The 13445-nt window shown below is 42.8% G+C and overlaps 1 protein-coding gene across 1 annotated transcript in view; it reads right to left on the bottom strand.

Moving 5' to 3' along the window:
- The window catches only part of LOC106605059 (eukaryotic translation initiation factor 3 subunit E-like), a 42673-nt gene that overhangs the window by 16662 nt on the left and 12566 nt on the right, over window positions 1-13445 (bottom strand). The window contains exons 5-9 of the mRNA XM_014200316.2: window positions 11747-11851; window positions 5612-5737; window positions 5109-5233; window positions 1520-1646; window positions 672-773 (exon numbers count right to left, since the gene is read on the bottom strand). Coding sequence (XP_014055791.1) covers window positions 672-773; window positions 1520-1646; window positions 5109-5233; window positions 5612-5737; window positions 11747-11851 — 585 coding nt within the window. The remainder of the gene's footprint in view (window positions 1-671; window positions 774-1519; window positions 1647-5108; window positions 5234-5611; window positions 5738-11746; window positions 11852-13445) is intronic.

The following is a 13445-nucleotide window of genomic DNA, read 5'->3' as shown; positions in this document are numbered from 1 at the left end:
TCCACCGCGAGCCAACACCTCTGACGAACAGCTGGCTCGATATTACTACCTAATTTTTGTCACTGAGAACTAGGCCTAGATGGACAAAGGCATTGCTGGAAGTAAAGTGCAGCCTTTATTTTTAGCTGATGCACTAGTTACTTCAATGGTAGTACACATCAAGCCATTACACACCAAAACGGAAATAAATTATCTCAATGGCTGTTTATGACACACATCTCGAGTGTCTGAACGCCTCTGCATAGACCTTTGCTTATAAAGCTTTTACTGTTAACTACCAGGCTGATGGACAATTACAGGCCACCATAAAAATCTAGCCAGACCAATGAGTCATAGGGTTTCCCAGAGGACTTCTGTATCACCCAAGTGACCTAATGCAATTCTACCATCGGACAATATGTATAAACCCATGTTTAAAAATTAATTTAAAAAAAGCCCAACGCTATGAGAAAGTGTGAAAGGTTGGCCAATCTTGCATGATCACTAATGGTGTTTACTTCTGTGCTAGCTACATGGGAACGTTAGAAGGGCTGGTTGGCCAATCCAAATCAAGGAATATATAGAGAGCGGGACACAGAACAACCATTCTGAAAAGGATAAATGACTCAATCTATTGCACATTGATGGGTCGGTGCGTGCGTGTGGGGTGGGGGGTGGCAGCTGGGACTTACCGACTCACACTCTCTCAGTTTCTTCTGAGCGCTGTCAAAGTCAAAGTTCACATACAGGCACTCCACAAACTCTGTGATTGGATCTTTGTAGGTGTAGGACTCCTGGAAATGGAAAAGAAGATTTCTAACAATTTGCACATGCCTGTGTGTGCTAGCTCTTTATTTTTCAGCAGTGGACATAGCACAGGTTCGACAGGCAGGGCAGCATGCCTCCAACCCATTACTAAAAACAAAAGTCAAATGTGGAGAACCATGGCTAACCAAATAGTAGAATTTACAAGGCAATGAATAAAAGCAGATTCAAAAAGTCCCCTAAACAATTCCAAACCAATGCTAGTAGGGAGAGACCCAAGAAGACCCAAAAGACGGAACAAGCATAGAGCACATGTTTTAGTGATTACACAGAGCCCACAGAGACGGCGCTTATTTCGCTTTCAGAGCCATTGATCTCTGAAGAAGCTACCGATGTTGGGTTTGGGAAGAAATCGGTACTCTACAATCAGACCGTCTGCTGCCATTCATCAAACGTAATGGGTTCAAGACCTCTAGCCAGGACCAGAGCTCTGATACAGTATACTCGAAGAACAGCATGTTTAACAGCCAGGGCCTTACACTGCTCATAGATGTGTGGATTCTGGTCTTTAATGGGGTTGGGTTAAATGCAGAAGACTTTTCAGTTGTACAACCTCTTTCCCTAATAGTTGGTGACATCTTGTGTGAAAATGACCAATCCTACACTGACTAAGGTTGACAAACATGGTACTGTGATAGGAAATGTGTTGAGAAATTGGGGTAAGGAATATGTTGAGATGTATATATTACACACACACACACACACACACACACACCTGCTGTATGACCTTGACCAGATCTTTCAGGACCTGCCGCCGCTTGCGAACGTCTTTGTTTGTGATGACAGCAGTGGTCAGGTAACGCAGGATGTGTGGGCACATGGTTTGAATGGCATTGAGGTACCTGAAATGACAAAACAAAAAGGTCATGACAAGAACAAATAATCAGGGGTTTTAAGGACTGGAGGAACTACATGGTAAAAAAAAAAGCGAGTTGATATTTATGGAGGTGAAGGCTATACGAAGTTGATAAACTGTGTTGGTGAATCCATAGGTTTAAGGGCATAAAGGTCTATTTTTGGTACGCAAGTAACTAAGCAAATTAGGCCCATGGCATTTAGGACTTCTGACCTTAGACCAAACAGATATGTGCGTTGTAATAGCGCATTCTCTGCATGACATAGGTTTAAGCACTCCTTTTCACTACCCCCTGTATAAGCAGAGGGGAGGAAAGGAAACCCTGGCCTCCGCAGTAGACAGATCACTGAGCAGGGGATCTGCCCAGTAGCTGAAACCCTATCCTTCAGGGCCTTGTTTTTCAGCCACAGGTCAACTTGCTAAGGGCTGAGCACGAGAGAGGGCCTTGTTAGAAGCCAATTAGAACCTTAGACAACATTCTTACTCTGCAGACAGTGATGCAAGTCCTTTCCCAACACGCTTCTGTAAAAAAAAAAAAAAAACTTGCACACTTACAACCTCTTGTCAAAAGGAGTTTGACTTGTGTTAATTGTATAACATCTCTTCATCCATATCTGAACAGCTATCATTGACCCCCCCCCCCACCCATTCAATCCACTGACCAAATTAAATTTCAAGAGGAAGTGGGGTTTCCCTGCCACTTCCGGCTCCTTCACTCTGATAGATTAGGACAGAGAAACATGTTTTTCAGAGCAAGGAGGGAACACCGCAGACGACTGTTTAATTAGTTGAAACAATTACAGGGACAAGTGGGCCTGTGGCACTTATGATGTTGGGGTCTAAAATCAGCAGTGAGCAGGTGGGCTAGGCCGTGAGCGATCATCCACCTGGTAGGAGAAGCCCCCTTGCCTCTCCTTTTGTAGTTGTCGGACTTAGTGGCAGACCACAACACTCCATGCTCTGTTCCCGATGAACATACGCCTACTCTCTCCAGGGGGTCTCCAATAGCAAGCAATACCAGACCTGCCAACCCTGTCCAACTTTTTAGACTACCAGACGAGCGCGGCAAATTGGGAGATTCAACTTGTGCCGAATTGGGCCCCCGCAAGCTTGTGTGTGCAGTTGGAGTCTGATTGCAATTATAGAATTGTACCAACTCAAGTCTATAAAAAGGTTGGAATACTTTGACAGCATTACACATATGGTAAAAGTCACCAACAAGATCTAATTAGCAGTGCATACATTTCACATTTTCAAAATGGATAAAATCTCAAATCTAGTGCAAACTCATTTTAGAAGCATTTCCTATATAGCTAATACCGGACACTTATTCTTCATTGCGCAGTCTTCTAAACTTCCCACTCCATTTAATGCCAAGATATATTTCTTTTTGATAAAACTTTTGTAATGCTTTTTGTGACGTGGATACTAATTACAGTGCATCAGGTTGCGTGATCCTCGTAATGTTACGTGGAAAATACAACTAACGAGACGCAGAATGAAAAGTATAATCACACTCTCACAAATGCGACCAGTTATTTTTCGTATTTGCATTTCATTTCTTTCACGAGCAAAAGCGAGTGAACTGCTGGCACTTTAGAACCCACTGAACTATGTCGCTAGCGTTAGCTTGAAACAATTAGGGTTTACCTTTCCACAACACACGGAGTCGAAAAGGGATGTGTTAACCTACAGCTGACAGTCAAAAAAGTCCGCATCACAACAGGAGGGGCAGACACGGGGTAGCTACGTCGAATATTAATCTACATGTCCGTTGACACAAACTCGGTACATGTCTGTGTGTTTGCAGCTCGAGAACCGGGATGTTAGATTAACACGTTGGATATATAGAGATAGAGATATACATACATATATATATACACACACACACACACACACACACACACACACACACACACACACACATATATACACACACACCACACTTTGCGTACCAACTACGCGATTCTCTGTACGAGATCCAAGTTAAAAGTACGCAGAATCATTTCTGCGTACTTTTAACTTGGATCTCGTACATAGACAGAGAATTGCATAGTTGGTATGCAAAATGCGTGCATCTTGGCAGGTCTTCAATCTGGGACTAGCTGCGAGGAAAAAGAGAAATGTAACATTCACCATACCCCACTTAAGGGACCTAATCATTTTGGAGTTTGAGGCAACAACGCTGTACTGGTTGCAGAGAACGCTTCAAAAGAATTGAACCAGGAATTAGAGTTTCAAAATCAAAACGATTTCCAGTGCGTGTGAGAGAGCGTGAATAACGAGGAGAGAGACAGGATAGGAGGGTGGAGATGAGGGGTAGAGGGAGAGATTTCATTGACCATCTGAGAATGATAGAACAATGTAAACCAACTGCGAGTGCTTGGATAGCATTAATTTTCCCCCTTTGCACCTACATCATAGATCACCGCGTGACAATATTCTCACCATGAGTACCCTTGAACTCAGTAGAGGTTTTCAATAACAAACTAGGAAGGCCTGATGCAACTTTTGCTGAACGTGGGTAACAGAGGTCAAACATTAAACTAAGGCCTAGCCACTGGTCACCAACTTTGGCCAAAGGAAGTAATGGTCAAGGGGTGAGGGAATGAGGCCAAGCCTCACTGTGGAATTAAGTGGTTTCTTGACTGAAATTGCAACGCACACAACACTCCCTCAAGTTTGTCCAAACAGATGTTTGTGTGAATTTCTCATGACTAATTATTGGGCAGCCTTTCCTTCATTAAATTAAAAACTAAGTAAAACTCAGAGAACCAGACACCCCTATCTGCTATGTTGTGGTGGCATGTCATACCTTCAGTTGACTACAATCGGTTCAATTACACAAACCAGCAATCATAATGGGGGGATGCATTATAATAGTTTGTGTGTAAATTTTACGCAGTGCTGAGTTTCCGATCTGCAATACACATGGACTAACTTGCAGCTTCGAGAGTAAATAGACCACACAAAAACAAACGGACTGAAACCACTTAAAAAAATACCCCAAGTAGGTTTTTGAAGCAGCCCCCTTCCCAAAGTTAAGAGTAAATGGCTTCCTTTTCAAAATCAAGTTAGTCTAATAAAAACGAGTCTACTTTCTCCACAGTTAGCAGGACCTGACCCAGGCGGCTGCCAGCTGAACCACTTTTGGTCTCTCCTGGGCCAGCAGCAAACCCTGGGGCCCAAGGTTCAGCCTTCTACTGTGCCTCTTCTTCAAGGATAATTTTCTTCCATTCTCCCCACCAAGGATGCCAGCAGGCCACATTTTAACAATCACCTCTTGGGTCACTCAAGGGTTTAGTGTGGATCAGTCAAGACACTGCGCCTCAAACTGTAGAGACGGCAGCTTCTCCAGTGCAATATGTTAAGGAGGGTTAGTCATCAGGTCTAAATAAATCAACAGTGTTTCACAGAACTCCAGTGTGTCAGAGATGAAAATACTTACTGTGGCTGATACAGGAAGAGCTCAATGATGTTGTCTCTGCCTTTGGGGTGGTTAAAGAAGACAAATAGGGACCAGTGGATCAGCCAGGTCCTCTGCTGAAGAGACTGGAGAGGGGAGCTCACCGACTGGACAGGAGAGAGTTGTCATTATTTACTAGTTCTGATTGAGGTGACAATACAGTATACTGTAAGACAATTAAAAAGTTCAGAGTACTTTAAGAACGTGAGGTCTGTTCCCTTTCAAACGTTTTCCTTCCAAGCCAGAGCCCGCACCCCTGCATCCTTCCCAGCTATCCATCCAATAAATATTTGTATTTATTTTTTAAACTAGATCCACATAACTGCTCCATTTGCAGATCCTCTGGAGTGGAGTCAGGACTGAAAGGGGGTGGGGCATCAAGCTGCAACAGCGCTTTGCTGAAACCCGAAGCGGTCAATAAGGGAGTCGAATCTATGTAAGGGAATCCAAGTGCAGTGTCAAATTCTGAGAAGTGGGGCATTTACGTTGTTATCGATAGTCTCCCTCAGGCGGGTGAGGTCTTCCATCGCAGCCTCCCAGTTCTGCATCAGGATCTCAGAGGCCAGCTTCCCCCACAGGGAGTTCAGGGCATTCCTGTCTGTGGCCGGGACCTGGGAAAAGACATGTCATACTTGTTAGAACATGAAACACAGCATCACCTCAAACAGCAGCAGAACTCAACCCACCTGCAAAATGACCAGGCACTGGCAGATCTAATCCTGATAAATGCCTCAGTGTACAAACCGTGTGCTCGCACACACACGCTCAGGGACAGTGCGTGAAGTAGTGGCCATTGCCACCGCCGCTTGGCTTTGGCAAGCAAAACTGTTCGGTGGAGTTACTTTTATTTATACTGGATAAACGGATTAAATTATGTCATCTTGAGGGAATGGGGCTTGACAGAAAGAAATTAATGTTTAGCTTTTTATAAAACCTAATTTGCTGCACTTTGTGATACGGCAACCGCTGCATTGCAGATGTTCTGCGATCCTTTCAGATTACCACCGTAACTAGGAGCACATTTGAAACATATGTGAGCTTCTCTGTATAATGTGCTAAAACATTGTCACCGTTATTTACTTAATGCTGCAACTCTTGAAAAATGTGAAGGGTGGCACACGGCCTTGGGAAGACAACACACACATTACTAAAGATGGACCTAGGGAATTTCTGCTTTGGTCCAACTCTCTAGTCAAGAAAATAATATCTCATTTAAATTTAGCTCTGCCTAGTTCAAGCTACCACCTCGGTCCCCTTGGTTGTGACGTTTCTGGGGCAGCAGGTCAAAGGTCAGCTTGTCTTTGACATCTCCATACCACAATTACATGGGTCAGATTCTATCGAAAAAGGAAATGGTTTTGAAGAAACCTTGAGTTCACAACTCTGGATGCAGATATTACTCCTTTAAAAGTAACTCAATTGGATATTTAAATTAGCAGTTGCAATTGGAAAGAACACTGAAGACATACCCGCAAAATGAGAGTAAATGGAGGGGAGGGCACATCTAGCATCGTCGAGAGAATACCCCATTGCTGTTCCTCAGACCTCCGGTCAATCCCCTCTTGCTGAAAACCATCTGGTCTTCTGCCCCTCTCTGAATGGACTTTAATGAAGTGTGTATGCTGCTACTACTTCTGGTGGTGGTTTTGCGCAATGTCTGATAACTTTGATCAACAAGGCTACAAGGAGAAGCATGCAGTAGAGGCAGAGTTATCAAAATGTTTATCACTTGGAGTTCACCAACAACGGAGGTCCTGCTCCAGTCACAGAAACCTTGATGCACTGTGACCAGCAACAGCCTGGGTTTCTCAACACCATCTCGGAGGAGTTAATAATTTACGCCGAGCCAGGGTAATCCGTCTAGTCTAGATAAATGACAGTGTTCGGATGCTTGACTTGATGGAAAAAGGCATCAAAGAAATCTGTTAATGCCCTAAGGAAATCAAGCTTTTCAAAAAAACAGTCCTAACCAGGTAAAATGCTTTTCCAAAGTCTATGCCTGGTACATTGCCAGAACACTTAATTTCAGTTTGTACAGCAAACTGCATGTCTTTGAGAGGAACATTTCAATAACTCCTACAGCTTTTCAAGCATGTTAAAATATAATTGTAATACATCTCCTACCATTAACACAAAAGGAAACCAATCATGCTAACTATAAAGTCTTAATTCCAACTATTCCATTATCACAGGCTAAATGCATTGATATATGAAATGATGCTAACAAGAAACAGTTGAGGGGTACGCCATCCTCAAAGTCAAGAGTTGCTGTTTATTTTTTTTTACCTTTATTTAACTAGGCAAGTCCGTTAAGAACAAATTCTTATTTACAATGACGGTCAACACCGGCCAAACCTGGACCAATTGTGTGCCACCCTAAGGCGGCTTAATCAAAGCTAGGCCTCCACCCTATGGCTCATGGGAACCGCCAGCCCACAGTAGCTTATGATAAACACCAAACGCAGTCAGTGACAAGAGCCAACCAGGAAGTGAGGGCAGTGTCTGCTTTAAGGCCACAGAAACCTAGAGGCAACCCATCCCTTCTTTCAGACAGCCAGCAGAGTGGACTGTGAGACTAGAATAATCCATAGGTGGAGACGGAAACCAGCTGGGATTTCTTAGTAATTGAGAAAAACATTATCAAGATAAAGGATTCATATATATTTATATTACATACAACAGATAGGTGCAATTAAATGTTGTTTTACAAGGTCAGACATAGCAGAACAGCACCCCTGGAGCAAATTATGGTGCCTTGCTCAAGGGCACATAGATTTACCTTGTCGGGTTGCGTATTTGAATGAGCGACCTTCCGGTTAGCGGCCCATCGCTCTAACCGCTAGGTTACCTGCTAGGCTACATGAAGACTTTATTAGGCTACACAGTAACTTTTAAATGAACTGCTACATTAAAAGGGTGACCGGTGGAAAAGAATACTGGTAGGAAAAAACAAGTGGGGAAAGTCAGCGGCATGGTAGTCTTCTAGAGTCAAACACACAAAGAGGGGCAAAAGGTCATTCATCCACTCACAACAGTGGAGTTCTTTGATCATAAAACAAAACTTGGGACTGCTTTAAATTACTTATCAAATAAATGACCTCATAAGATTAAGCATTATAACTTAGGAGAAAAGCCAGCCACGGTGCCAATTTAAACGTTGTCGTTTCATCAACAACAACAAAAACTAAGGTTTGTTTGTGGTTTCTTCTGCCTTGGAAGTCCCTGCCTGCTAGGTTTGGCCAATCTCCATGTCATTGTGGCAGCTTTCTAGACACTGCCTGGCATTCACTAGTGGCCACGCAACAATAGTTTCAATACCAGGGTTTTTCCAGCAGTTACCTAGAGTTTCCATTTGTTGGCGAAAAGGGGCACATTTTCACCGACTGACCAGCAACAACAAATTTACTGTGCTGAAGAGCCGTCGGGAAACGCAATCTTTATTCGCAACATCCAATGATGCTATGAATAAATTGCTCTTCTCGCGCTACGCCACACTGTAACAGAACCCGAGGCCTGGATTTTGCAAGCCTGGCTTCCTCTGTTTAATTGACTGGCTTTCCCACGTTTGATGACTTACGGAGCCTCACCTCTACCTTACAGGGGCAGTTAGAAAATGGGAGGTCCACAATAATGGGGGTGTGGGGGTATATATATATATATATATATATATATATATTTTTTTTTATATATATTTTGTAAACTATTTTTTGTATTTTTTTTTTTAAATAAGAGCCTTCGGCTTGTCACGAGGAGGCAGCAGCTAACTGGTAACAGTAACTGCCCTGGCTGAAATTTAAAATGAGGAGCTAATGATTTGAGGAGTAAACCATAAACAACTGTGCGGAGAGGGAGCGCATCAATTGCATGCTTTTGATGTGGGGGGGGGGTTGCTCATGTTTAATCAAGAGCTGCCATCATCTGGTCTTCAATGTCTCTCACTAGCATACTTAAATGTGAGCGCATCACATAGAATCAATCATATTAAAAAAAAGGACCACAACTGCTTTGGGTTAAGAGGCAGTTTACAGAGAGTAGGGCTCGTTGCTCAGAGTCTCTGATAAGCCTGTTTTTCAGGAGAGGACACCAGCATCACCAATGTGCATGACTAGCCACAGACATCTTCACGACAGAGGGAGAGTATCAAATGTCAATTAAAATGGGAAACCTAAGTTGATTGTAATGTTTGTCATTCTGATGAACATGTAAAGTGTTGATTTTATTCTTTGCATTCTTGCATTCTTTGGCACAAGTCTTTCCTATACCACAGAGCTCAAATGAGGACAGCCGCAACCCAAAAAATAAAACAATTGAATAAGACTTGGAAAACACTGGTTGTGCTTGTTTGGTTGGAGGAATTACAAGACACAGAGATGAAATGGTAAACCCTGGCTTTGGAGAAACAATGGTGAAATCTACCACCAAAAACATAGGCAAGTTTGAGCATCAAACTTGCAAAAAGCTTTGCAAAAAAACAACATTGTTTCCCCTTTCAAAAGCGTGACCATAAAGATATAAAACACACACCTCAGGCTAAAAGCACCAACACTGGGTCTGGTGGTACCAACAGTAGAAATTAACCTCATTGGCCAACATATTATTTTTGTTTGGAAATTAGGTTCGACGCCAAGGCTTTCTGAAGAACATTAGGTGACTTAACTTGTTAAAGTCAAAGATGGCACAAAAGGTCAGCTGAGCATTCAGACCTAGAGTAGCCCTTACAAGGCACTGGTCCTGGAGAGAGACTAACAAAGGCAGCACTGAAGATCTGGTGGCACCTTCCACTGAGGTCACAGGCTGTCCATTCCCAGGACTTATCTAGTGTTACACCACTCTATTGTGACACAAAACACTCCTCTGGCCTCCCCTCTCAGTCAGGTTACCACCTCTCTTGGCCTAAGAGGTTTCTAACTCTATACAGCAGTGCACACAGTCCTACTGCACCTTGCCCATTCTCTGTGTAGTTCATCTTTCACTGATTTCTGATGGCAGCAGGAGAGAAGCCACAAACACCAGCGCAATGATCCCTTTGTTCAGAGGAAATAAGATGTACGCATGTACTTTCAGTGAACTGTAATTACCAGCCACCCCAACCCTCTTTGGTATTACCTGATTTCCAAAGTATTTCATTGCTGGTGAAAATGATTTAATCCCTGCTCCAATCACCGCGGACTCTCAAAATGTTAGCAAAAACAACAAAAAGGAAATACTGTGTATAGCCACACAGGTCGAGAAACGCAATGGAATTAGCGGCAAAACATTAAAAACTAGCAATGTTAACGGTTAACTGAAAATACATTTGACCGGTCAAGCTCAGTCTATAGGTTAATTTGCATAATTTAGTGGAATTAAATTGGCACCGCATACAGAGTATAGTTAGAGTGGAATATTACCTCGCAGCGCCTCAAACAGCTGGTTGCCGCTTGAAGCGAAATTCAGACATTTGCATTTAGAAATGTACATTAAACAGCATTGTATTTCCTGTTGGCCACGTCATTTTACAGTTTGGAACGAATTAACCGGGGTTAGTTAGTAGGCAAAAAAATGTACATCCCTAGTTCAAAACAAGATGGGCCTAAATGAGTGGACTTTGTAAATGTATAGCCTAACTGGTATGCTAGTTCTTTGTTTAGTAAACCTGTTCTCTCAGTCAGTAGACTATATTTGAGTGCACCTATTGTATGCATGTATGCATGTATGTATAGTGAGGGAAAAAAGTAAAATACTGTTAAACTGTTAAAATAAACCTACCATTAAAATTAGACTGATCATTTCTTTGTCAGTGGGCAAATGTACAAAATCAGCAGGGGATCAAATACTTTTTCCCCCCTCACTGTATGTATGTATGTATGTGACACTTTTTCGAAGCCCACCAGAACACGTTACATAACTCATAAGCCTGACAAGGAGCTATCTGGCTTCAAATCAATAAGTCATCCACTGCAGCCCGCCCAGCGAGGGGACTAAAGAAAGATTATGAAGTCTGCTGCTGAACACTTGGCACAGTAAAAGAAAAATAATCCTACCCTTGTCCTTGAACGTCAGCTCATCCTAATACTGAAGACGTGTGGAGAATTGAATGAGAGAATGACGGCAGCTTTTCACATGCAATTAACTGAGGGGGTTCTCTTCCACGTGCTAGCCCTTTGAAAAATGAAAGAACCCTGGCCAAACAACCGAGCAGTGAAGTAGGAAATTCCATTTTTCATAAAACGCGTTGAGCCAAAAAAGTATACATCAACGGAAACATTGTCTAATTCCAAAAATGCAATGTTAAGTGGATGTATACTGCTCATAATTTATGGCGCTTGACACTGTCCACTGCTGGAAAATCGCATAACAAATGGGAGTCGTTCCTGAGAAACTAATACTTCTTAATGAAGCTTCAATCATCGTCTGTTTGCCCTTAAAGAGCTTGCTAATATAAAGCACTGCCCAATAGTGTCCATTTGTCAGTGGTCCAGTTTTTATTCCAAAAACTACTGAAGTTTCAAGGGTACAAATCTGTAATATCAAATAAATAATGTCTCTAGATCTATTAACTTGCTGTGAACATCTAGTATCCAAGGTCCCCAGTTTGATATTTCATAAGAGTACACTGAAATGAGGGGTACTAGACTTACCAGGACACGGAAGAAGTAGAGGTACTCGGCAGCCCCAGAGTAGTTTCCACACTCGTACTGGAACTTGGCATATCTGTACAAAGTGTCCAGGTACTCCTGACGGAACTGGAAGAGAAAAAGGCTGGATCAATGGTTTCCTCCAATAACTATTCAGAGAATAGACAACAGCAATTATTTATTTGATGGCCATATTGTCAGCTTTCTCACAGGCATCATGTAAGATTATAGTCCAAGATGAGAGCCATGGTGTTATATCCAGTCAATGCCAGACCACCCCACTGGGAACAGAGTGGCTGAACTAAGGAGGGCAATTCTAGAATTGTGTTCAATTTCACAGCCCATTCTGTTTGATTACCATCACTAATCATTGGGGTGAGCATGTAGCCTAGCAGTTCATATCTGTATTTATTATGGATCCCCATTAGCTGCTGCCTAGACCATTTACACAAGTGGGAGGGTTGCTGGTTCGAATCCCTGCTTAGAAGGTAAAACATGGTGCAGAGTGCACAGTCAACCAGAGGTTTGCTGGTAACATCCTAGATACTGTTTTCTGCTGTTGTGCACTTGAGCAATTTCAGTGTGTACAAGTAGCTCCATGTCAACATCCCATACGGAATGTCACAGCATTACATTTACATTTTAGTCATTTAGCAGATGCTCTTATCCAGAGCGATTTACAGTAGTGAATGCATACATTTCATACAATCAAACCCACAACCCTGGCGTTGCAAACACCATGCTCTACCAACTGAGCCACATGTAGGCCTATTTACTTGTCACCTGTGGCTATTTGGGAAAAGCCTTCAACAACCGACCTGAGCCCTATACTACGGATAAGGTATGAGGAGTCAACTTTGGTCAAGTCTGAGTTCAACTTGAGATAGCCACTTTGGTACCAGTTAACCTTTTAGCCAAGAAACATTTCTATGAGTACAAATCCTTCAGAACTAACCTGCTCTGGGGCAGGCTAACTCAGAGCCAACTCTACTTCCCTGTGGCTCAGTTGGTAGAGCATGGTGTGTGCAACGCCAGGGTTGTGGGTTCGATTCCCACGGGGGCCAGTAACAAAAAAACAACAAAAAAAATGCATGAAATGAAATGTATTCACTACTGTAAGTCGCTCTGGATAAGAGCGTCTGCTAAAATGACAAAAAAAAAGTACATTTATCCTGAATCTCCCTCCCTCTCGCAAGAGTTATCCCCATCATTTTAGGAAAACAGATTAAATATTTTATTAATAAGTGCTGTCTCAAAATTATATGAACTCTAACTCAGTAAAATACTTTAAATTGTTGCATGTTGTGTTTATATTTATGTTCAGTACACACAACTGTAGCAATGATAAATGACCATTGGGTGGTGGGGGTAGGGGAACAGTACGTTGGGGAATGTCCATAGGGGCACAGCAGGTGGGAGAGAGAAGTGAAAATAAAAAAATCTCTTTACGCCGTAACAATGATCAATGTCCATTGGGTGGGTGGGGGCCGGGTACATGTTCATGGGGGGGGTAGAATATCTCTGAACGGTACACTCCTGCTAACTCCGGACATATCACAGCGCGCTGACGTCAGTTTGGGAACCGAGGCCAGTCTCAGACGCAGTGTGGCTTTGACAGGCAGTGGTTGTGAGCCGCTGCGAAGCGGAGGGAGACCGCCCTTTCCCACAGCCGAGTGGCCTTCACGCTGCTGAGGTGCATTGA

Source organism: Salmo salar, chromosome ssa05 (assembly GCF_905237065.1).
Source record: "Salmo salar chromosome ssa05, Ssal_v3.1, whole genome shotgun sequence".
Lineage (NCBI taxonomy): Eukaryota > Metazoa > Chordata > Actinopteri > Salmoniformes > Salmonidae > Salmo > Salmo salar.
This window is presented reverse-complemented; position numbering and strand designations above follow the sequence as displayed.